At 42.1% G+C, this 23,940-nt stretch overlaps 1 protein-coding gene across 10 annotated transcripts in view; it reads left to right on the top strand.

The window, feature by feature from the left end:
• kiaa1109 (KIAA1109 ortholog) overlaps positions 1–23,613 on the top strand; it is a 533,049-nt gene extending 509,436 nt beyond the window's left edge. For 8 of the 10 annotated variants that reach the window (XM_078539938.1, XM_078539971.1, XM_078539945.1 and 5 more), the window contains 7 exons: positions 13–230; positions 336–587; positions 7,052–7,255; positions 9,889–10,083; positions 11,594–11,728; positions 18,682–18,844; positions 22,748–23,613. In XM_078539938.1, the coding sequence (XP_078396064.1) occupies positions 13–230; positions 336–587; positions 7,052–7,255; positions 9,889–10,083; positions 11,594–11,728; positions 18,682–18,844; positions 22,748–22,970 (1,390 nt within the window). In that variant the 3' untranslated portion in view covers positions 22,971–23,613. The remainder of the gene's footprint in view (positions 1–12; positions 231–335; positions 588–7,051; positions 7,256–9,888; positions 10,084–11,593; positions 11,729–18,681; positions 18,845–22,747) is intronic. The other 2 variants (XM_078540014.1, XM_078540004.1) reach the window with 1 other exon arrangement.
• The last annotated feature ends 327 nt before the right edge of the window (positions 23,614–23,940 follow it).

Below are 23,940 nucleotides of genomic sequence, written 5' to 3'. Positions count from 1 at the left end.
CAACCCTTCCAGTGAAGTTTTTGTTCATGGAGATCTACAATGGGACATTTTCCAGGTCATGATCTCGCGATCAACCACACCAGACCTAATTAAAATTGGAATGAAATTGCAGGAATTTTTCACTCAGCAATTTGATACCAGCAAACGAGCCCTTTCTACCTGGGGACCTGTCCAGTATCTACCCCCAAAAACGCCAGTAATAAATGTGGAGAGGAGCTCCAGTGAACATTGTGAGAATTACCAACCTAACTTTCTTGAAAGAAATATATAAACTTAAAAATATGAAAAAAATTTTAGGCTGTATCTGTACTTTATGTTTTTTTTCTTGTTGGCAGTACTAGATGCAGCACATCATCGCCATTGGCCAGAAGTGTTAAAAGTGATTGCTGGATGCCAGATCTCCCTATTCCAAATGCCTTTGCCTGAAGATGCAGTACAGCTGGGTGGATCCATGAGCTTGCATGGAAATCATATGACTCTGGCATGCTTTCATGGACCAAACTTCCGTTCAAAATCTTGGGCGTTATTCCACCTGGAGGAGCCCAACATTGCTTTCTGGACTGAGGCTCAGAAAATCTGGGAAGATGGTAAATGAGAAACAGCTTTGGGTTGAGGATGGGCTCATTTTGCAATAAGGAAGTATTTTTATATGATTGTTATATAATGTCCCAGTCCTATGCATGCATCTTAGCCTGCAATTATATTTGCATTTTCATGTTAAAGCAAATAGGATTTAGATAGTTATTGTCTGTATAGAGTGGTGCTTGAGTGCACAATGTATGAAGCCAGGTGTTTGGTGAGTGAGAGAGTTCAGTGAAGAGGGGAACTATAAATTAATTAAGAAAAATAAATTTTATTAACACATTAAAGTTAGCAGGACAGGTGATGTGTCATGGGTACAGCTTGTGGGAGCTCCTGGATGCCACTGCAATCCATGGCCAACATATCTGTAGTAAGTGTCTGTGGCTTGAGGAGCTTCAGCAGACATTGCAACGGGTCAGGAAGGGGGAAAGTTACCTGGACACTTTGTTCCAGAAGGCAGCCACACCCGTTAGATTAGCATCATCTGATTTATTTGGTCAGTGGTCAGGGACAGGAGGGTTGACTGAGAGTCAGGCAGGTAAGGGAATCGAGAAGGTGGAAGTGGAGGAGCCTCAGACCTTGCAATTCAGCAACAAGTTTGAAGTTCTTGCAAAGCTTATGGACAAGAGCAAGGGCTGTTGTATGAATGAGCAGACTGACCATGGTACAGCCATTCAAGTAGGGGGAGTTAAAAGGAATGTAGTGGTAGTAGGAGACAGTATAGTCAGGAGGATAGACACTGTTCTCTGCAGCCAAGAGTGAGAATGCAGAAGGCCGTGTTGCCTACCCGGTGCCAGGGTTTCAGATATCTGCTCAGGGCTGGGGAGAAACTTGCGGTCGGAGGGGGAGGATCCAGTTGTCATGATCCATGTAGGTACCAATTATGTAGGTAAGTCTAGGAAAGAGGTTCTGCATAGGGAGTATGAGGAGCTAGGCACTAAATTAAAAGGCACAACCTCAAACTTAATAATCTCTGGCGCCATGTGCAAATTGGCATAGGGTAAATATGATTAGAGAGATGAATGTGTGGCTCAAAGACTGGTGCAGAAGAAGTAGGTTCCGGTTCATGGGCCACTGGCATCAATACTAGGGAAAGTGGGGACTGTACCATTGGGACGGACTTCACCTGAACCGTGCTGGGACCAGTGTTCTAGTGAGTCGCATAACTAGGGAAGTAGAGAGGGCTTTAAACTAAATAGTGGAGGGAAGGATCATGTAGGGGAAGCTTGAGTAAATTAATGGGAGCTAACAAGGCAATAGATCAAGGTAATAATCAGAGTATGGCAGGAAGGAATAGTAATTGCAAATTTAAGAGTGTACCAGCAGATAGGGCTAGAGTTTACAAAAACAGTGAAAAAACGGAATTAATGACTCTGTATCTGAATGCCTGCAGTATTCACAATAAAACAGATAAAACATGAACCGGAACCTACTTCTTCCGCACCAGTCTTTGAGCCACACATTCATCTCTCTAATCATATTTACCCTATGCCAATTTGCACATGGCTCCAGAGATTATGCTGGGGAGAAACTTGCCAGCTCAAATAGAAATTTATATGTATGACCTGATAGCCATTACAGAGACGTGGCTACCAGGAAACCAAAGCTGGGACCTGGATATCCAAGGGTTTGTGACATTCAGAAAGGGCATAGCTCTGTTAATTAAAGAGGGCATCCACACTGGAGTAAGAGAGGACCTTAGTTCAATAGATCAAGACATAGAATCAGTTTGGGGGGAACTAAGAAACAGCAAGGGGTAGGAAACATTGGTGGGAGTGGTTCATCGGCCACCAAACAGCAGTAGTAATGTAAGTCATTATGTAAATCGGGAATTTAGACGTGCATGTAACAAGGGTAATCATGAGGGATTTCATACTACATATAGACTGGATAAACCTAATTAATACTAATGTTGTGGAGGACAAATTCTTGGAATGTATGCAAGATGGTTTTCTAGACCAGTACATGGTGGAACCAACTAGGGAACGGGCTATTTTAGATCTAGTATTGTGCAATGAGAAAGGGCTAATTAATAATCTTGTTGTAAAGGAGCCTTTAGGAAAGGGTGACCATAATATGATAGAATTTTACATGAAGTGAAGTAGTTCAATCAGAAACCAGGGTCTTAAATCAAAACAAAGGAAACTATGAAGTAATGAGGGGCAAATTGGCTATAGTGGATTGGGCAACTCCGTTAAAAGGTATGATGGTAGACAGGCAATGGCTAACATAGGCCAGGATTTTTCAGTCGGCGTGCAGGAGTGGGCCCGACATACAGGCACGTAAAATAACGCTGTCTCGTGATGTTTCGTTCGGCGGGCACATGCCCGCTGATAATTTAAAGGCCTATTAAGGCCATTAAGGAACTAATTGATTTCAGATTTACGCTGCCCGTCCAACCTTACGGTTGGCGGGCAGGCAAAAAGGCCAAGTGGCCTTTACGTTTTTTAGGAAACCTCATCCATGAGTGGGATGAGATTTCCTAAAGCGTTTACAAATTACATTTTAAAAATTTCTGAAAAATAAAAACATGTCCCCTCTCATGTGACACAGCCACATGAGGGGACATGTTTCATTAATTTTTTATTCCATTTATTTATTTATTTAAAAACGCTTCAATCTCCCTGAGGCAGCTCCGTGTGCATGCGTGAAAGAGCGCTGGACCCGACTCTCTCGCCTCTCCCCGCCTGCATAAGTAGCACTCAGCGCTACTGCTCACAATACACACTGGGCATGCCTTAAATGGCCTGCCTGTGTAAAATGGCGGTGCGGAGCTGATTGCAGGCAGCGGTAGGCTCCACGACTGCCCCCACCCGCTCCTGCCAAGCCTGCCCAACGCAGGAAAAGTTCAGGCCATAGTTTCGAACAAAATTACATTCCTTTAATGCACAAAAACCCAGCAAGTTCCAACTGTGGCTAACAAAAGAAGTAAAAGATTGCATTAGATCAAAGGAAGAGGATTATAAAGTGGCCAAAAAAGTCGTAAGCCTGAGAATTGGGAGCTTTTTAGAATTTAACAAAGGAGGACCAAGAAACTGACAAAAAAAGAGAAAATAGAATATGAGAGTAAACTGGTGAAAAACATAAAAACTGACTGTATAAGCTCCTATAGGTATGTAGAAAGGAAAAGATTAACAAAGACAAATTGGATCCATTACAGGCAGATGCAGGATGATTTGTAATGGGGAAAAAGGAAATGGCAGAGAAACTAAACAAATGCTTTGCATCTGTCTTCAAGGAGGAAGATATGGAAATCGTTCCAAAAATACTAGAGAAACAAGAGACTAGTGAGCATGAAGAACTGAAACAGATTAGTATTAGTAAAAAAGTAATACTGGAAAACTTAATGGGATCAAAAGTTGATAAATCCCCTGGACCCGGTGATCTACATCCCAGAGTATTGAAAGAGGTGGCTGTAGAGATAATGGATGTATTGGTGGTCATCTTCCAAAATTCTATAGATTCTGCAATATTCCTGCAGATTGAAGGTGGCAAATATAACCCCACTATTGAAGAAAGGAGGGAGGGAGAAAACAGTGAACTACTAACCTGTTAGCCTGACATCAATAACAGGGACAATGCTAGAATCTATTATAAAGGATGTGATAACTGAACAGTTAGAAGATAATGGTAGGATTGGGCAGAGTCACCATGGATTTATGAAAGGGCAATCATGTTTGACAAACCTGTTGAAGTTTTTTTGAGGATGTAACTAGCAGAATAGCTAAGGGGGAACCAGTGGATTTGGTGCATAAGGTCCCATGCAAGAGGTTAGTAATCAAAAATAGAACACGAGATAGGGCGTAATATACTGGCATAAATTGAGAATTGGTTAACGGACAGAAAACAGAGAGTAGGAGTAAATGGGTCATTCTCAGGTTGGCAGGCTATGACAAGCAAGTTACCACAAGGATCAGCGCTTGGACCCCAGCTATTCACAATCTATATCAATGATTTGGATGTGGGGATCAATTGTAATATTTCCAAGTTTGCTGATGACACAAAACTAAGTGGGAATGTGAGTTGTGAAAAGGATGCTAAGAGGTTTCAAGGGGATTTAGACAGGCTTAGTGAGTGAACAAGAACATAGCAGACTGATTATAATATGGAAAAATCAGAAGTTATCCACTTTGGTAGGAAAAACAAATGCAGAGTGTTTCTTAAATAGGGAGAGATTGGGAAGTGTTGACGTCCGAAGGAACTTGGGTGTTGTTGTTCTTGAGTCACTGAAAGCTAGTTTGCAGGAGCAGGCAAGCTATTAAGAAGGCAAATGATATGTTGGCCTTTATTGCAAGAGGATTTGAGTACAGGAGTAAAGAGGTCTTGCTGCAGTTGTATAGACCTTTGTGAGACTACACCTGGAGTATTGTGTAGAATTTTGGACCCCTTATTTAAGAAAGGATATACTTGCCATAGAGGGAGTACAGCAACTGTTCACCAGACTGATTCCTGGGATGGCGGAATTATCCTATGAGGAACGATTGAGGAGACTGGGCCTGTATTCTCTGGAGTTTAGAAGAATGAGAGGTGATCTCATTCAAACCTACAAAGTTCTTACAGGGCTCGAGATCTCATTCAAACCTACAAAGTTCTTACAGGGCTCAAGAGGGCATATGCAAGATGTTTCCCCTGCCTGGGGGGGGCTATAGAATCTGGGGACATAGCCTCAGAATAAAGGTTAGGCCATTTGGGGCTCAGATAAGGAAGGATTTCTTCACTCAAGAGGGTAGTAAATCTTTGGAATTCTCTACCCCTGAGGGCTGTGGAGGCTCAGTCATTGAGTATTTTCAAGACAGAGATCGACAAATTTTTAACTACTAAAGGTACCAAAAGATGTGGAGATAGTGCGGGGAAAATGACATTGAGGTAGAAGATCAGCCATGATCTAGTTGAATGGTGGAGCAGGCTTGAGGGGCCGAATGGCCTACTGCTGCTTCTATTTCCTATGTTTTAGACGTAACACGCTTTTAAAATGTCCTGATCTTTGCCCTAGGTTGGCCAATTTTGCCCACATAGCAGTGATGCTACTGATGAAAACAACCCTATGTCTTTGTTTAGTGCCCCCATACTAAACATGTGTTATAATAATAGAAGTTTATTGCACTATGTTGCTACATTTGCAAAATGAAAGTACAATTATTCCAATATCAGTAACATTGTTTCCACTCTAAAGATTTTCCTTAATGTATGAAAATGGATTTTGTGAATCTTTTACTGCACACTGAATGACTTTTGTGAGATTTACTATATGTTTTTATATCCAGTCCTTGCTGAACAATCGTTTGTTGAAGCAACAGGAGAATCCATTTGTTTAAAAACTCATAGTGTAATGAATTAATTGTGTTCCAAGATTGTACATTTTTATAATATATATCCGTAACATAGTAGAGATTTTGAATGCTGAGATAAAATAGTTAAACCAAACTGATTTAGTTTAAAAAACAATAACGTGTCATAACGAAGCTGTCAAAATTTCCTCCTTGTTTATTATAACACCGGGTGGGTAGTTGAAACATCTTAGTCTCAATATTACTTAGAATTTAAGTGATATTTCTTCAGAATTTTCCCCAATAGCATCTGTTTTAATTTCTAAATGAGGTTAACTAAACACTCAGGGGTTTTTAAAATTTCTTTTATGTCACATTTAATCACATCTGTCTATCTTACTGTAAGTCTTACATTTGTTTGATGGAGGGTCATAGAATCTCTTTGGTCAATTAGATCACAGATCACTGTCCCCTCAACTAATTATGATATACTGAGCACAGCCCACCAGCAGGTCAGTTGTTCCTGCTAGCAGATTTACCCAAATTGCTCGCTGACCATTAGTGAGACTTCCAGTTTATGATCCATACAACCCTATTTCAAACAAGTATATCTCTAATACATCATTTAAAAATTGATTAAAAGTTCTGGGAGATCCACCTTTAGTTAAAGTAGATCAACCCAGTAAGGCTCCTTCTTGACCAGAAGTCACTTTTGTTAAGTAGTTTGAGTTTACCACTTTTTATTAGAAATGTAAATAGTTGAAACAAACCCTCCTTTAACTTTAACAAAAATACCTGGAAAAACTCAGCAGGTCTGGCAGCATCTGCGGATAGGAGCACAGTCAACGTTTCGAGTCCGAATGACCCTTCAACAGAACTAAGTAAAAATAGAAGAGAGGTGAAATATAAACTGGTTTAAGGGGTGGGTGGGACAAGAAGAGCTGGATTAAGGGTGGGACAAGACCTTTAACCTCCTTTAACTTTACTGAGTATTTTTATTTCTACTATTCAACAAAATCAATTGGAAACCGGAATGAGTAAAATAAAGCCAAATAGCTATTTTAGAGCTGGTATAAATGCATTGACATTTTCATTTTGAAGGAAAGTAAGTTTTTAACCAGGATATCTGCCAATTCTAAAAACTGTAATCTTGTTGCTCTGAATTGTATTTAGCCACACTCATTATTTTAATCGTCCTAAAGGTGCCAGCGATCATTCAACATACATTGTACAAACACTGGACTTTCATTTGGGACACAATACAATGGTTACAAAGCCTGGTGGTGCTTTAGAAAGTCCAATGGCAACAATCACCAAAATAACTAGACGTCGTCATGAAAACCCACCACATGGTGTTGCAACTGTACAGGAGTGGTTCAACTACGTTACTGCCATGAGGAATGAAGGTAAGAAAGTTTAATAACTTATTTATTTTTCATTTTCGTTCCATTGATTTACTTTCGAATAAGAACTCCAAATAGCAGAAGACCATCCCTTTAAAGAGTGTGTTTTACGACACTGCTTTATGCTGTGCTACAGCAGCTTAATGCCAAACCAACTTAGTACAATTTTCTCATTGACTGTGCTTTGCTTCAATGCGTGATCATTTTGTATGCTGATTTGTCTACAAAGTGGGAGAAAGAGCAATTTTCTGACTTTAATTTCTAAAAGTGAGAACATTTTTAAGTCCAGTTATAGCTATCCAGCCATATAAGGTGGCTGTAATGCTCTGGAAACATGTGAGCAATTATGGGCAATGTGAACTCTGGTACTATTGGAAAGACTGTTGAAGAAATTAACCACACAATCTGACGTATTGCAGGAAAGTGAAATGGTCCAACAGATCTTTTTGTATATGCACCACTGTAAATGGGCTCTCAGCTTTGACATTGTAAAACATAACTTCAGGTTGTGGTGGAACCTAGAGGTCATTAGTCTTGTAAGATAATGCAGAGCGGCAATGCTTTTGTGCCACACTCAAAGTTTGGTTTAGAGAAGTCTTTCAGTCATCTCTAATGTATTCCAATTCAGCACTCACAATGTGCCCTGTTACCCTTCATGCACCTTGTGGACTTACACATCCTTGGTTATTAGATAATTCCACTAATGTGTAAAGATTTGTCCCAGGAAAAATGGAATTTATAACGCCCAAGGTCTTAAGCTACCTGACTATAACAGGCGAAGTCAAAGGGTTGCAATAAGAGAATAAAAATGATGATATGGCTTCCAGGAAACATCCTACATGGGCTCTTTACAACAGGAGTAGATTGGCTCTTACCTAAAAGATTCCAGGAAAACGTTCATATGTTGAGTCTGTGAACTATCTGGGTATTTTGGTACATTGTTGAGTTTGGTGACAGAAGTTGCATCTTTCTAAATCAATGCAAAGTAGCCTTGTGGAAGAGTTTAACATTCTGACATGGTTTATAGAGAGAGCTGGAATGTCAGTCTTCCACATCAAACCAATGTTCTCCAAAAGTTCTTCTCCAACTTACTAAAGGCCTTTGTAAACCTCAGCCACTGGTTTCAGCCAGCGAAACAACTGTTATTGGCCCAAGCGAGAAGTCTTTTGAAAAGTAGCTTTTAAAAGGCGGCAGTCCAGGGTAAACATGAGAATAGATAGATGTTCTGTAATTTATGTTGGCTAACTGTGGGAAAATAGCCGTGTTAATGCAGAGGTTTCCCTCAAGATTAAATCAATGAAATAGAGTCTACTTTTGGGAAGATTGTATATGGTCTGTGAAAAGAGTATGTTTTAATGAGAGAAAATGCCATTTGTCATTCCTTGCTTGTTCTCTCCGGGGTATAGTATGTCAAACCACAAGTACAACATGGACTGGTAGGAGGCAGATTTGTATCTAAAATTGCACAGGAATCAGTTTCTACTGGGGCTTGCCTTGTTGAGGCCTGACTCTTCCTCACAGGGATGGAAAATTGATGGAAAGTGACCCTAAATTGGTCTTGCACATTTCAAGAACCTGATAAGAAACCATCATTGGGGTGAGGGTGAGGGAGAGGAAGGGCCTAGGAATGCAATGTCTGACTCTGTCAGTCAGGGATGGTGCACCTGTGAGAAAAATCAAAGATAGCAATCGAGAGAAAATTCCTGTTTTCAAAAATAACACCATTTCAAAATTCTAATACTTTAGTAAACTATCTAACCACACATTGTGAAATGTACTGCAATTCTGATTTGGGGTTTTAGTTTTAATACAATATGCAAATAAACATTGATTCATGATCAATGTAAATGTGTCTTTGAATGCTCAAATAAAATTCAGATCACCGATTGCTTAACATATTTCTTTGCTTCTAGACAATATGATTAACCTGGGAAAAATTTCAAACAAAATGTAGGCCAATTAAATTCAAATTCATATTGCAGATATAGTTTCAAAACTGACAATTCAAAGTTTGAGTACAGATTACTCAATTGGGAAATTTATTTTACCATTAGCTTTAGATGTTACCGTTTTCATACCCTACCTTGAAATACGAAAGAACGTACAAGATTGTAGTTAAGATTCATAAACTACTTTGCAGGTCGTAGCTGACTAAAACTTACAGAAGCAGAATTGGAATAAGTTTAGAGCACTGTAGAATGAATGCAGCTGAATTAGTCCCTTTTACCTCCCCTATTTTGTTTAAAGTATTTTGTGTAATTTATATAATCAAGTTTTCAGTATTTCATAGTTACCATAAGGGTCAACTGTAGATTATTGTGATTTATATAAGTGCTGAAATAGTTGTATTTTGTAATGGTGTAAACGTGCCTATAATTCCAATATGTTTAAGGTTTACATTAAGTTGCAAGTAAAATTATCCATGGGTTACATTTAATGCATTGATCTTACGGGACATTGTAAACATAAATATTGAGAAAAGTTCATGTTTCATCTATTTAATCAATTATTGCGATTTCATGAGATTGCCATTTTGTGCATAATTTTTCTTTAAAACCAAAGCAAATCTCAATAATCCTTGGTTTCAAAATAGGAGAAGCAAAGGTTTGTAAAAATGACTTTTTTTTTTCAAATAGAGCTCAACCTCCTTCGAAATGTTGATGCTAACACCCGAGACAGTAAAGCAACCATTAAAAGTTCCAATCTGCTTAGTGGCTTCCGTGGAGCTGCCAACTATAACCATGAGACAGAAACAATTTTTGCCTTGCCAAGGATGCAGCTGGACTTCAAATCAATACACATGCAGGAACCTCAAGAACCGTCACTGCAAGGTAAAGGTTTGAAAACGTTTATAATCTTAAAAAGACCTTTACTGTTCAATAAGAACAAAAAATGCTGGAAATACTCAGCAGGTCAGATAGCATCTGTGGAGAGAAACAGTTAACATTTCAGGTCAAGATGTCCTTTTATTAGAATTGATTCATTGAGTCATCTTGACCTGAAACATTGGGCGGAATCTTCCGTTTGCAGTGAGTGTCTCGCTCACTGAAACAGCAGCAGTTAAGTGTGCCTTCCTCCAGACTGAGGACCCCGGAAGACGCTCGGCTGGCAGCTGTTATAATCGGCAGCACCAGAGAGGAGGCCCATGGCTATTGCCGGAACAACACCCTCCAGAGTCCCAGGATCACGGAGTGACTCATGAAAAAGGTAAATGCGGTTGGGGGAGGGGTCTTGCGGTGTGGGGTTGTGGGAAGAGTGGAGCCATGGGGGTCAGCAACAAGGGCAGAGGGGGTGGTGGCTGTCAGCTACCAATTCCCTGCCCCATGTCCATTTCTTGATCATGCACAGATTGGTGCAGATCAAGGGACCCCCAACCCCACCTTCCAGCTGACATGCAGCCCACACAGTTTTACCAGTTGTACAGGCAGCATGTCAGCAGGCCCACGTGGAGCTGGGAAGATTGCAACAGAGGCAGTAAGAGGCCCTTAAGTTAATTGTTAATTGGCCACTTAAGGGACTCAAGTGGAAGCGGGGCGGGAAGGTCAACCACTGGCCTTCCTGCCCAGATCTGCATTTCAGTGGAGGCGGGAAGGCATCGGGTATCGGTCCCAACGCCAACCCATCAAATTCTTAAGCCCGCTCGCCTCCTGCAGAGGCAAAAGATTCCGGCTGTTAACTGCTTTTCTCCACAGATACTGCCTGATCTGCTGAGTATTTCCAGCATTTTTGTTTTTATTTCAGATACCCTGGCTGGAATTTTCCAGCCCCTCATGCCGGCAGGATCTTCCAGTCCCATCGATGTGAATGGAGGAGCTGGAAAATTCCGGCCCCTGAATTCGCAGTATTTTGCTTTTGCTTTACTGTTTAATCTGTTGAATTGTTACATTCATGAATATATTTTTTATGCTGGTATGGGGAAGGAGGGAAGTACTTTCTGTGTAGAATTCTTTACCTTTTTTTGTGAAAGATACTTTTGATGTAGTTGCTCTTTCCCTGTGGAGAGTTGTCATGATAGAAACCATTACTGATCAGCTGTGGGCATTCCCTCAGTTTAGCAACCTTTTCTTTCCTGGTTGCTGATCAGGACGTGTCCAACCGAGAAATTTTCAGTGCTGGCCAAGTGTCTGTGCAATCTATTGTAATACATTATTAGAGTTTACTCAGCTTATAAATTATTGTTGAAGTAGATTCTTAAATACATCTGTTAAAGTTGCTAGAGTTATGGATTCAACTTTTAGTCCTTAAACATGAACAATTTAAAGTAAGTAAATAACAAATTAGAACATTTTTTACATGCCTCTGGACAATTGTGTTGATTTTATTTTTTCTCCTGTCCAATAGATCCCAACAGTAAACCAAAGGTAGAATGTAGCGTTGTGACAGAATTCACTGACCATATTTGTGTGACCATGGATGCTGAACTGATTATGTTCTTGCATGACCTCGTATCTGCTTACCTCAAAGAAAAAGAGAAAGGTAAGTTATTTTTCTTGATAATTTAGTGTCTGATAATAACACCAATTGTCATGGATTTTTTTTGTCTTCAAAATTGTTGCAATTTACTGCACTGCCTTGGCCATTCCGTGACTACTCCCAGTTCTGACCTCAAAACTCTTTATAGCTTCCCCTAATGTCTAAGTCTCTTTCATGAGATCATCCACTGTCTTCCTTGACCTCTGTGAAGTCAGATCCTAACCATGCAACTGCTCTTCTTGGTCAATGCTTGCTGACATCAACGATGGCTCTTACTAATGCTCCCCCATTTTCAAAACTGCAGTAACTGTTTTACTATTTAAAAATCTTCCCCTCAGTGACTCTTGCATTCTCTAACTTTATCTATAACCACCCCGCCTCCCACCATAAGATTCTGGAATGTGCCATTGCCATCCAACTATATTGGCATTTGCTGTTTGAATCTTTTCAGTCTAGTTTATGTCATATCCACAGCACTCTGACTGCCCTGGCCATCAGTGACTTTCTATGTCGGTGTTAGTCTGGTATGTTATCCTATCTTGAACTCTTTGCAATCTTTGATATGATTGATACACCACCCCCTCCACTTTCTGTGCTGCCAACAAGACAATCAACAACAATATTCTGAGCATGTCCACAATGGCTTCTCTTCCTGTATCTGCAACTGACTTACCAAAGGTATCTTCTTGACTCCTTTGTATCCCTCATCTATACTTTGTCTCTTAGTGGTATTATCCATTTGTTTTGATATATCACCAACATACAAAGCTTTGATTCCATGACTCTTGTTATTAAACTGCCTGTGCAACATCAATTTGTAAATGAGCCAGAAGGCTTGCTGGTCAATTGCAGACAGAAGACATCCTGTTTAGTTCACCACAAACTTCATGTCCTAGCTCCAATTTCACTCCCTCCCTTGATGCCTGTGCAAATACAATGTAATGCTGCACAACCTCGTTGTTCTTCTTCTGTTGGAGTTGAACTTCAAAGTCCATACTTATTCAGTCATTCAAAACTGCCTGCTTCCACCTGCAAAAGATTATCCGCTATCATTGAATTGCCACTAAAGCTGTCTTCTACGCCTTTGTTCCGTGTTTTCGCTGCTCCATCATCAGTGGCAGAGCCTTTGGCCATCTTTCCCCCCAAACCCAAATCTCCTCAACCCCCTTACTTTTTGCTACAGTTCTTCCCAACTTGAAAATCATTCTTTTCAATAGTGTTTTGACCGCATAATTTGTCCCTTCCTGGTCTTGCTTGAACCTGATAGTCTGAAGTGCCTTAGGATGCTTTGTTAGGTTTACAAACTTAAGGCAAATTGTGTAATTGTCTATATTTTGCATTATATTGGTGTTCAGGGTGAGCTAGTGGAATGTTTTTAAATCTGATACAATCAAATTCTTTAAGTTAGCAGATAAAAGTTGCAGTCAGGAAATGTAAGTGAAATATATTATAAGGCTGTTCTTTGGGTTACACTGCAGATGATGTAAAAAATGAGTTACATTGTCACATTTTGCTAGAGTACATTACCAGTGTAAGCACACTTCAAGGGCAGGATTTTCGGGGTGGTGGGTGGGCCTGGAAACGGCCCACTGCCCGCGACTGGCCCCCAATCATGATTTCACACTGGCTAGCCAATTATTGGCCAGCCAGCTTGAAAGGTGCACTGAAAGGCTCAGTGCTGTCAGGGTGGGGGCGGGAGGAGGGCGAGCGTTGAAGTCAGTGCAGCTGCGGGGGAGTGTGCAATGAAAGCTCCCTGAGGGCAGGGAGCTAAAGAATATAAAACCATCAAATAAAGATTTATAAATGCAGAAAAAAATGTCCACATGTCGGATTCACTCACCTAAACATATGCATTATAAAAATTCTGCCCAAACATTTTTAATTTTTTAAAATTTTATTACGGAAACCTCATTCCACCCTTGGATGATGTTTTCTGAAAGATGCAAAGGCCGCCTGGCCAATTCACCCGCCCGCCAACCATAATGTTGGACGGGCAGCGAAAAATTCCTGTTAATTAATACTTTAATGGCCTCAATAGGCCTTTTAATTGTCGATGGGCATGCTGCCAACTCATGCGCGCGCGCTGACTGAAATATCGCGCGACTACGTGATGAGGTTGGGATGCTCACCCGATGTCATCACGCGCTATTTTACGTCCGATCGGGTTGGGCGTGCACCTGCCCGCAGGACGTAAAATTCTGCCCCAAAATTACATTGTCCATAGAATAAATCGGATTATGTTTTACAGATCTGACTATGCAATACTACGACAGTGAGTTAATTATTTGTGGTGTAATTAAATATCTTAATGCACAAGGTTGTTGATACCACTGTGGAACTGTTGGGAAACAATATATTGAAACAGTGGCAGTGGAAATTATATCCTACAGTGGTCTTGAGAATGGCAGGATAAATGGTCTTTCTGTAATTTCTTACATTTCTGATTTCAGCTAGGTTGATTTCAGAATTGTTGAAAAAAGGAGAATTGCTTTCTCTGAACCAGAGAAAATTAAATGAAATAAACAGAAAATTGTTGAACAGCGATAATTGTAATTAAATCTGCTCAGCACATCAAGGATGCATATGAGAGTGGTTGGACGTGGTATTCGGTCAACTGGTAGATTCACTTTTCACTTAATGTCTCTCCTTTGGTCCTACTGGTTCAACTTAACATTAAATAACATTTTTGATTTACTTTACCAATTTTATTCATTCGTGGGATGTGGGCATCGCTGGCTAGGCGATTCATTCTATGTTGAAGAGCTTCAGCCTCTCTAATCCTTTCCATCACTCTTTCCTTTTTAAATTAGGATCAATTTTGCTGTTCTTTCCTAAACACCAGAGCAAATCTGACTCTTTTGGACCATGGTGGCCAAAATTGTTCAAAATACTTTAAGCATCGTCTGAACAGTACATTGACAAAACTCAACACATATATTGTAGATGTATTCTACAATCCAGTACTTATTTGCTGACAGACTATTTACTTGGCATCTCGGGCAGAATTTTCTGAGACCATCTCAGAGACACAGCCATGAAACTTTAGACGCATCTGATGCTGTGTCCGCCTTCAGGAGCTGGTGCACAGCAACACTGGTCGCAGTTGCTGGTGTGTTGGGGGCCAGCCCCGCCTTAAAGGTGCTGAGAGCACACGCACACAGTATGAGAGAACTCTGTGGCGCCTGCCCACTACATTCTGGCAGCAATGACCAGCACTGCTGAGTTGCAGGCATCAGTAATGTTTCCAGGGAATGTGAGGCTGGATCATCACTGTGGTCTGAAGGCTGCACAGAGCACAGGGATGAGGCCCTGGACTGAGACACATGCCTTTTATCTTGTGCAGAAAGGCTTCACATCTGAGTGACAAGAACACTGCTCATCGGACAAGGAGCCACAGGCAGGGTGACATTCTTAGGAGTTTATTGACAATAGTGAACAGTATGTACAAATGATCAACACCCGTGGCCAGGCTGTGCAACTACTTTTACCTAACTTTCCTAACCCTGCCTTGGTGCTCCCTGGACATCTACAGCAGAGGTGGAGGCAGCCTGCTGACTGTAACACCCTGTCTGTGATGACTTTGGCGGGTGTCCTCTGGAGGGCCGAGACTTGGAGGGCCCCAGCCTGCTTTCGGAGTCCTGCTGTGTGGCAGTGGCACCTTCCTCAGCCTGTGAAGCTGGATCTGCGGAGGTCACAGGAAGAGGGGAGTCAGATGAGCCGGTCACTCCCAGAGTCACCTGAATGGATGGCCCCGGAGCGTGCACCTCCTGATCCTCCTCCCTATGGGTGCCCGAGGGCCCATGGCTGACTCCATGAGCGGAAGCGGTAGCTGGAGTGATTTCGAGCTGCCCAGCACCCCTACTGCGTACACACTGTCAGAAGCCAACTATGGCCTCAGCAATGGAGTTAAACCCACACAGCAGTGCAGGAATGACCTCCTGGACCAAGGTCTCCATGGTGGCTGCCATCCTGCCAGTGTTGACCTTGGCACATTGCAATGCCAGCGCTATCATCTCAGCCTGAAGATGGACGGAGTCCTCCATCGTGCCTTGCAATTTGGGGAGTGCAGTGGACATCCCTTCCTGTTGTTCCCTAGCTTGCCTTTGCAGCTCCAGCAACTGTGACATGACCTAGTTCAGAAGCTCATCATCAGACTCGGACTCAGCAACGTTCTGGCCTCCAGAAGTCTTCCAAGTGCTGGGGACCTGGGAAGTCCCTGCCTCCGCCTGCTGTGGATCAGAAAGTGCAATGTGCTCACCAGATTCTGATCCCGAGGCCACTCTAAAGCTAGCTCCCACCGAGGTGTGTGTCTCTGCACTGGTAGAGGATGTGGGTGAGCGCTGTGACGGGACTTCAGGGAGGGTGCCTTCAGGTTCCTCTTCAGAGATTTCTTTGGAGCTTGATTGGAGGCCCTGGGTCATGGACTCTGTCAGCTGTTTGGCAGATGTGCCTGCGAAAACAAGGAGAGATAATAAGTGCATGGCAATGGCCTATGAAAGAGGACACATCACTCACAGCATGGTTGTCTGGTGGATGTTGCACTGCTGGATTCTCACTTGGTAGAGCAGCGCCGTCAGCCCAGGATCAGTCCCGGTCATCGCTGGCCAGCTGGATGGCTCTGTTTTCGAATTCCGTCAGAACTTTGATTTCCGGCATCCCTCCACTTGCCTGCGACCTTTCTCTCCCGTTGTGAGCCAGCTTGTCCTGCATGGATAGAGATGGGGAAAGTGTATCGGGATGCCTGCCAGGCCAAATGATAAGTGTGCCTGGCCTTCGTGGGTGGTGAGTGGTCCCATGGATGGGATGAGGACAATGACAGTGTGTGTGAAAGAGTGAATGGTGATGTCCCTTGCTCTGGCAATGAGTGAGGGCCTTGTGGATGTGTGATGGGTTTGTGAGTGCATGAGTTGGGCGTGATGAAAAGAGTGATTTACCGTGGCGGAACAGAGGAGATCATTCATCCTTTTGCGGCACTGGTTGGCTGTCCTCCTCTGCAGGGCGTTCGAGCTGACTACCACTGCCACCACCTCCCAAGCTGGGTTGGTGACATTGCCATGCATCCTGCGGCCAGAGCAGGGTTGGAGCACATCCCGGCGGGCCTCCACGGCATCTAGCAGTCGCTTGAGGGACCCGTCGTTGAAGCGGGGGGCTGCAGTCTTTTTGCTTTTGTTGGCGATGTCTCCCAAGCAGTGGTGATGAGCACTTTGCTGGCGGCTGCCTTTTAAAGATGGCGGCCGGCGTGATGCAACAGCAGGGTGATGGCGAGCGGGCGAATGAGAGCCCGCCCGCCATGGAAACGACATGTTTCGCGGGAGTGAATATATAATGAGGCAGGCTCAGGAAGATACGGCATGAAAACCTGCCATTTTCATCAGCGGGTAGGACTCCATTTTATCCACCCACTACCGCACTTAGTGCAATTCTGGGAAAATTCTGCCCCTAGCCTTGGATGAGCTATGACTTTCTCTATTTACACATTGGGAAACGCAAAGCCTTTGTTGTCAATTCCGATCACAAAGCTTATATTTAATTTCTGCATCCAATATAGGTTGACAATTTGAAAGCACCTCATCATGTCTTAAAACTATTACGTCTCATGAGGAATTAATTACTCTGAAGAGCAGTGGTTGTTGATGTGTAGAGAAATCTAGCAGGTTTTTTGTGCACATGATCCAACAATGACATCTAGTTAACCTGTTTTTGGTGATGATTAAGGAAGTAATGTTGACCAAGGCATGGGGAGAACTTCCTGTTCTTTGAGTAGTGTTGTGCTGTGCTATCTTTCATATTCATTTGAACCATTCAAATGGCCAGATGGCATGGCATATATCCAAAGGACAGAGCCTCCACCAATATCATACCCCCTCACTGGTATTCTGAAGCGCCAGCCTCAATTTTGTGCTGTAGTCCTGGTAAGGAGATTGATCTCAAAAACTTTCAGACTTAGAGGTGAGATGAACTTAGCCAAGTTGATATTTACGGAATTTATGTAAATTTCAATACGTGGGCTGTGTACTGAACCCAATGGTATGCTTCTTGGCACCTTCCCCCACCCTGTCCTGACACTACATACTTTTTTTGAATACTCTGTTCCTTCTATTTAATATAATTCCTTATCCAGTGCCATGTTCCAGCTGAATCTCCATGGTTAAGTTTAACAGTAGTCACCTTGTGGTTCTTCAAGTATAGCACAAGGAGTTTCACTGTTTCTTACTTCTAATGTGGTAAGTCACTTAAAAGCTTTTGCAAGGAATGTCATCCCCTTCTAAATACATATACATTCCTATTAAACTATGCAGAGATCACTTTTAAAATATAGTTATTTCACTGAGATATCCAGTTGCCAACATGTCTATGCATATACAGTGCTGTGAATATCTAGTAGCATAGTTCACATAGTTCATTTCACCTCTAGAATATAACTTCTAGTTCTAGGAATTAAAGTGTTAAATGTAAGATAAATAGAAACATCTGATTGAGAAACTGATAAACAACCCCTGAGGTAAATGCAAACCAAACAAGCAGAGGTTGATTACAGTTAAAATAACCTTTGCTTATTCAAAAGGTCAGAGTTGATAATGAGAACACTTAAACAATGGATGACCCATTATTGAGCTTTGGGTAGAGCCATAACATCTACAATTATTCCAATAAGAGATTTAAATGATTCATTGGGGGAAGAGTAAAAAGTAGAACTGGATTTATACTTTAAGTCTGTACAAACCATAGTATTAAGTTAGCGGTGCTTGCTTTGAATTAATTTTTTATATATAATAAAGTTTGTTTTTAAAAACGTGAAAACATGGCATAGTTCTTTTAGTTAATCGCTAGGCATTCAAATTTCTCTTTAAACATTAATGGTCTCTAATGGGATCATAATTACAGCTCTTAAGGTTTGTTGAATAATTGCAGGAGGAAAGGTTTTTATATATATATATATTCCTGTCTATTCCTAGCAATTTTTCCTCCTCGCGTTCTTGCCATTCGACCAGGCCAAAAAAGTCCTATTATAGCCCATGATGACAGCTCCACAAATAAAAATAAGGAGGAGGTGATCTATACAACTGTGGACTGGAGAGAGTTTGTTTGTAATACCTGGCACCTGGAACCCACATTAAGGTTAGCATCCAGACAAAATGGTTGATTTATCTCTATTTTACAACTGTATCTCTTGAGAACCTATACCCAAAAAAATAAGGTTCTGCATTATTCCGGTTTACAGGTTATCCAAATTGCAGCTCCTTGGCATAAGGTTACTGTTTTTACTAATAATATTTAAATCTTTTAGTATAACATCGTTTTCTTTGTGCCTGTTAACCAAACTTAAGAATTCCTTCCGTTAATCTTCCTGGTGGATCTGGCATGAAATGTACTGGCAGTCTGATATGAGAGCTGTGCAGACCAGAAGGTTTTATCTCAGGTATATCCTGAATTGGGTTTTTCTCAACTGGGCTGGCAGTAAGTGCCACATTTCTGGGCTACAAAGAGATGGGTGGAGGAAGGAAATCAGCCATGATTCCAGCTGTTAATCAACTAGTATTCCTGTAGCAGCAGTAACCCTGCCTCTTGACCTCACCCCAGCTTAAAGAGCTTGCTGATGCTCTGTGTTAGCTCCTATATGAAAAACGGACCTGTGCAAAGTAACAAAAGGGCTGTCCCAAGAATGAGTCAGCATCTTCAAGATGGGAATGAAGAAAATTATGGAGGAGAAAGTTGTCTCCTTATCTGATACAAAAACAAAAATACCTGGAAAAACTCAGCAGGTCTGGCAGCATCTACGGAGAGGAGCACAGTTAACGTTTCGAGTCCGAGTGACCCTTCAACAGAACTAAGTAAAAATAGAAGGGAGGTGAAATATAAGCTGGTTTTGGGGAGGGTGGGGGGGGGTGGGACAAGAAGAGCTGGATAGAGGGCCAGTGATAGGTGGAGATAACCAAAAGATGTCACGGACAAAAGGACAAAGAGGTGTTGAAGGTGGTGATATTATCTAAAGGAATGTGCTAATTAAGGGTAAAAAGCAGGACAGATAGTGGGGGTGGGGTAAGGGGGAAGGGATCGAAATAGGCTAAAAGGTAGAGATAAAACAATGGATGGAAATACACTTAAAAATAATGGAAGTAGGTGGGAAAATAAAAATCTATATATGTTATTGGAAAAAATAAAAAGGGGGGGAAAATCGGAAAGGGGGTGGGGATGGAGGAGAGAGGTCATGATCTAAAATTGTTGAACTCAATATTCAGTCCGGAAGGCTGTAAAATGCCTAGTCGGAAGATGAGGTGCTGTTCCTCCAGTTTGCGTTGAGCTTCACTGGAACAATGCAGCAAGCCAAAGACAGACATGTGGGCATGAGAGCAGGGTGGAGTGTTGCAATGGCAAGCGACAGGGAGGTCTGGGCCATGCTTGCGGACAGACCGAAGGTGTTCTGCAAAGCGGTCACCCAGTCTGCGTTTGGTCTCTCAAATGTAGAGGAAACCGCATTGGGAGCAACGAATGCAGTAGACTAAGTTAAGGGAAGTGCAAGTGAAATGCTGCTTCACTTGAAAGGAGTGTTTGGACCCTTGGATGGTGAGAAGAGGGGAAGTAAAGGGGCAGGTGTTGCACCTTCTGCGGTTGCATGGGAAGGTGCCGTGGGGTGGGGGGGGGTTGAGGTGTAGGGGGTGATGGAGGAGTGGACCAGGGTGTCCTGGAGGGAACGATCCCTGCGGAATGCCGCCAGGAGGGGTGAAGGGAAGATGTGTTTGGTGGTGGCATCATGCTGGAGTTGGCGGAAATGGCGGAGGATGATCCTTTGAATGCTGAGGCTGGTGGGGTGATAAGTGAGGACAAGGGGGACCCTATCATGTTTCTGGGAGGGAGAAGAAGGTGTGAGGGCGGATGTGCGGGAGATGGGCCGGACACGGTTGAGGGCCCTGTCAACCACCGTGGGTGGAAAACCTCGGTTAAGGAAGAAGGAGGACATGTCAGAGGAACTGTTTTTGAAAGTGGCATCATCAGAACAGATGCGACGGAGGCGAAGGAATTGAGAGAATGGGATGGAGTCCTTACAGGAAGCGGGGTGTGAGGAGCTGTAGTCGAGGTAGCTGTGGGAGTCGGTAGGCTTGTAATGGATATTGGTGGACAGTCTATCACCAGAAATTGAGACAGAGAGGTCAAGGAAAGGAAGGGAAGTGTCAGAGATGGACCATGTGAAAATGATGGAGGCGTGGAAATTGGAAGCAAAATTAATAAATTTTTCCAGGTCCAGAGGAGAGCATGAAGCAACACCGGAGTAATCATCGATGTACCGGAGAAAGAGTCGTGGGAGGGGGCCGGAGTAGGACTGGAACAAGGAATGTTCCACATAGCCCATAAAGAGACAGGCATAGCTGGGGCCCATGCGGGTACCCATAGCCACACCTTTTATTTGGAGGAAGTGAGAGGAGTTTAAGGAGAAATTGTTCAGTGTGAGAACAAGTTCAGCCAGACGGAGGAGAGTAGTGGTGGATGGAGATTGTTCGGGCCTCTGTTCAAGGAAGAAGCGGAGTGTCATCAGACCATCCCGGTGGGGGATGGAGGTGTAGAGGGTTTGGACGTCCATGGTGAAGAGGAGGCGGTTGGGGCCAGGGAACTGGAAATTGTTGATATGATGTAGGGTGTCAGAGGAATCACCGATGTAGGTGGGAAGGGATTGGACAAGGGGAGAGAGAATGGAGTCAAGATAGCAAGAAATTAGTTCCGTGGGGCAGGAACAGGCTGACACGATTTGTCTGCCGGGACAGTCCTGTTTGTGGATTTTGGGTAGGAGGTAGAAGCAGGCCGTCCAAGGTTGGGAGACTATCAGGTTGGAAGCTGTGGAAGGAAGATCTCTAGAGGAGATGAGGTCAGTAACAGTCCTGGAAACAATGGCTTGATGTTCAGTGGTAGGGTCATGGTCCAGGGAGAGGTAGGAGGAAGTGTCTGCAAGTTGACGCTCAGCCTCTGCGAGGTAGAAGTCAGTGCGCCAGACAACAACAGCACCACCCTTGTCAGCGGGTTTGATGACAATGTCAGGGTTGGAGTGCAGCAAGTTCAGAGAGTGACAGGTTAGAGTGGGTGAGAGGAGCAGAGAAATTGAGACGACTAATGTCACGCTGACAGTTCTCAATGAAAAGATCAAGAGAAGGTAAGAATCCACAGGGAGGGGTCCAGGTGGAGGGAGAATATTGGAGGTGGGTAAAAGGATCCTTTGAACGGGGAGAGGACTCCTGCCCAAAAAAGTGAGCACGGAGATGAAGGCTTCAGAAGAAGACTTCAGCATCATGCCGAGCCTGAAATTCATTGAGATGAGGGCGTAAGGGTATGAAACTAAGTCCTTTGCTGAGCACTGAAAGTTCAGCGTCGGAGAGGGGAAGTTCAGGGGGTATGGTGAATACACGGCCGGGGCTGGGATTGGAAGACGGGATGGGAACAGAGGGACAGGCAGGCTCCTTATCTGATGCTTGCCTTCCAAAATACAATATTGGCTATCTAGAATCTCATATCTTCGTAACAATGTTGAATTTTCTCTTGAAGAGCAAGTGATTGGCTTTCATCATTATCTGTGTTCTTTTAGAACTACAATAATGGTTGCAGTTAATAAAATCTATTTTCCTAGCAATGGGGTAAAAGAATTACCCCAACTCGAGCATAGGTGTCAATAAGTCAAAATCTCTCATTATCCTAGTTATTCATGAAGAATTTTCTATTGTTGTATTGAAGTTTGCTTATGTAACACCTTAACCAGTGCTGAAAATTTATATTTGGGAAAATAGCCAAGTCTTTAAAGCTCGAATGATATGCAAGCAGTTCAGCTTACTTTATGGTTCCGCCTACCACAAAAGTTTAGAAGTTTTGTACCAGCACAAAATATTTTTGATGTTCAAACTTTTCTTTGGTACATAGTAGCACCTATATACTTCTCTCAGCATTGAAGCTACTTCATGTATTTAAATGTAGTAACTCACATTAAAAAATGTGATTATCAGCCACTATGGCAATTACATACTTTGGTTGAATTTTTTTCAGATTAATTTCTTGGACTGGAAGGAAGATTGACCCAGTGGGTGTGGACTATATTCTTCAAAAGCTGGGATTCCATCATGCCAGAATCACTATTCCAAAATGGGTACAGCGTGGTGTCATGGATCCACTAGATAAGGTTCTCTCAGTTCTCATTAAAAAACTTGGAGTAGCACTACAGGACGAAAAAGAAAAGAAAGGAAAAGACAAGGAGGAATATCAAAAATAAGTTTATTACAAGAGTAGTGCAACCACTTTCATGTTTGCTGTTGCTGTAAATTTCATTTACAGGTTTTATAGTATTCCAAATATTAATTTAAGAGTAATGCTTCATCACAGTTCAGTTTCATACAACATTATTATTAGCAAAAACCAACTGGAAAATATGTCATAACTTAAAGACTGCAAGACTGGTTTGTTATGAACAAATGTGATTGTTATACTTTGGTGCATGGTACTATCCAAAATTGGTTAACAGTGTATTGCACAATTACTGTAATGTTTATGTGTGCGTGTGTGTGGTGTATATATATATAGAGAGAGAGAGAGAGAAAAATAGTGGTGTCAAAGTGCTGCTTAGCATTCCCATTTTTATTGTGATTATGTGCAATGCATTTAACGTCTTTGTATTATAATTACTAAAATGAATACTAACTGAATTGTCTTACATTTCATTGTTCAGAATTAAATCCCTATTGTTATGCATTTGTTGTTGATAGTCTTTATGCTATGTGCATTGTATTGCTTTGAGAACAAATGTGCTGTGATTTTGGTTAAAACGAGACCATTTTTATTGTAAATGCAGAACTAAATGGTTATGAGTTCATCTGTGAATTTGTCACAAATAAAAATGCTGTTGAATTTTAAACAAAGTGATGTTTAAATTTAAATAATCCCTCTTCTGATCTGCTGATCAGTAAAAGTATAGGTGTAGAATTTCTTGAAGGCAATTAACTTTAGAAAATTTCAATTTTATTTGCAGATTTAACAAATAACCTGTCTGGTAGAGCTCATAACTCTGATATTTCCTGAGCAGAGATAGATTAAAACTGTTTTAATTCATTTTGTGTCAGAGTAAAAAAAATAGGTTGGCTGCTAGCTCCATTAAGCTGTATGAATTTAGAATTTTACCAGTTATGCAATGGTGTTATTTAAGTCCTGCAATTCATTCCCACCTTCCCCATTCTTGAGGAAGAGGT

The sequence above is a fragment of the Cetorhinus maximus genome, chromosome 1 (assembly GCF_964194155.1).
Source record: "Cetorhinus maximus chromosome 1, sCetMax3.hap1.1, whole genome shotgun sequence".
NCBI classification, from domain to species: domain Eukaryota; kingdom Metazoa; phylum Chordata; class Chondrichthyes; order Lamniformes; family Cetorhinidae; genus Cetorhinus; species Cetorhinus maximus.
The sequence above is the reverse complement of the archived record's forward strand: the minus strand, read 5'-3'. Positions and strand labels throughout refer to the sequence as shown.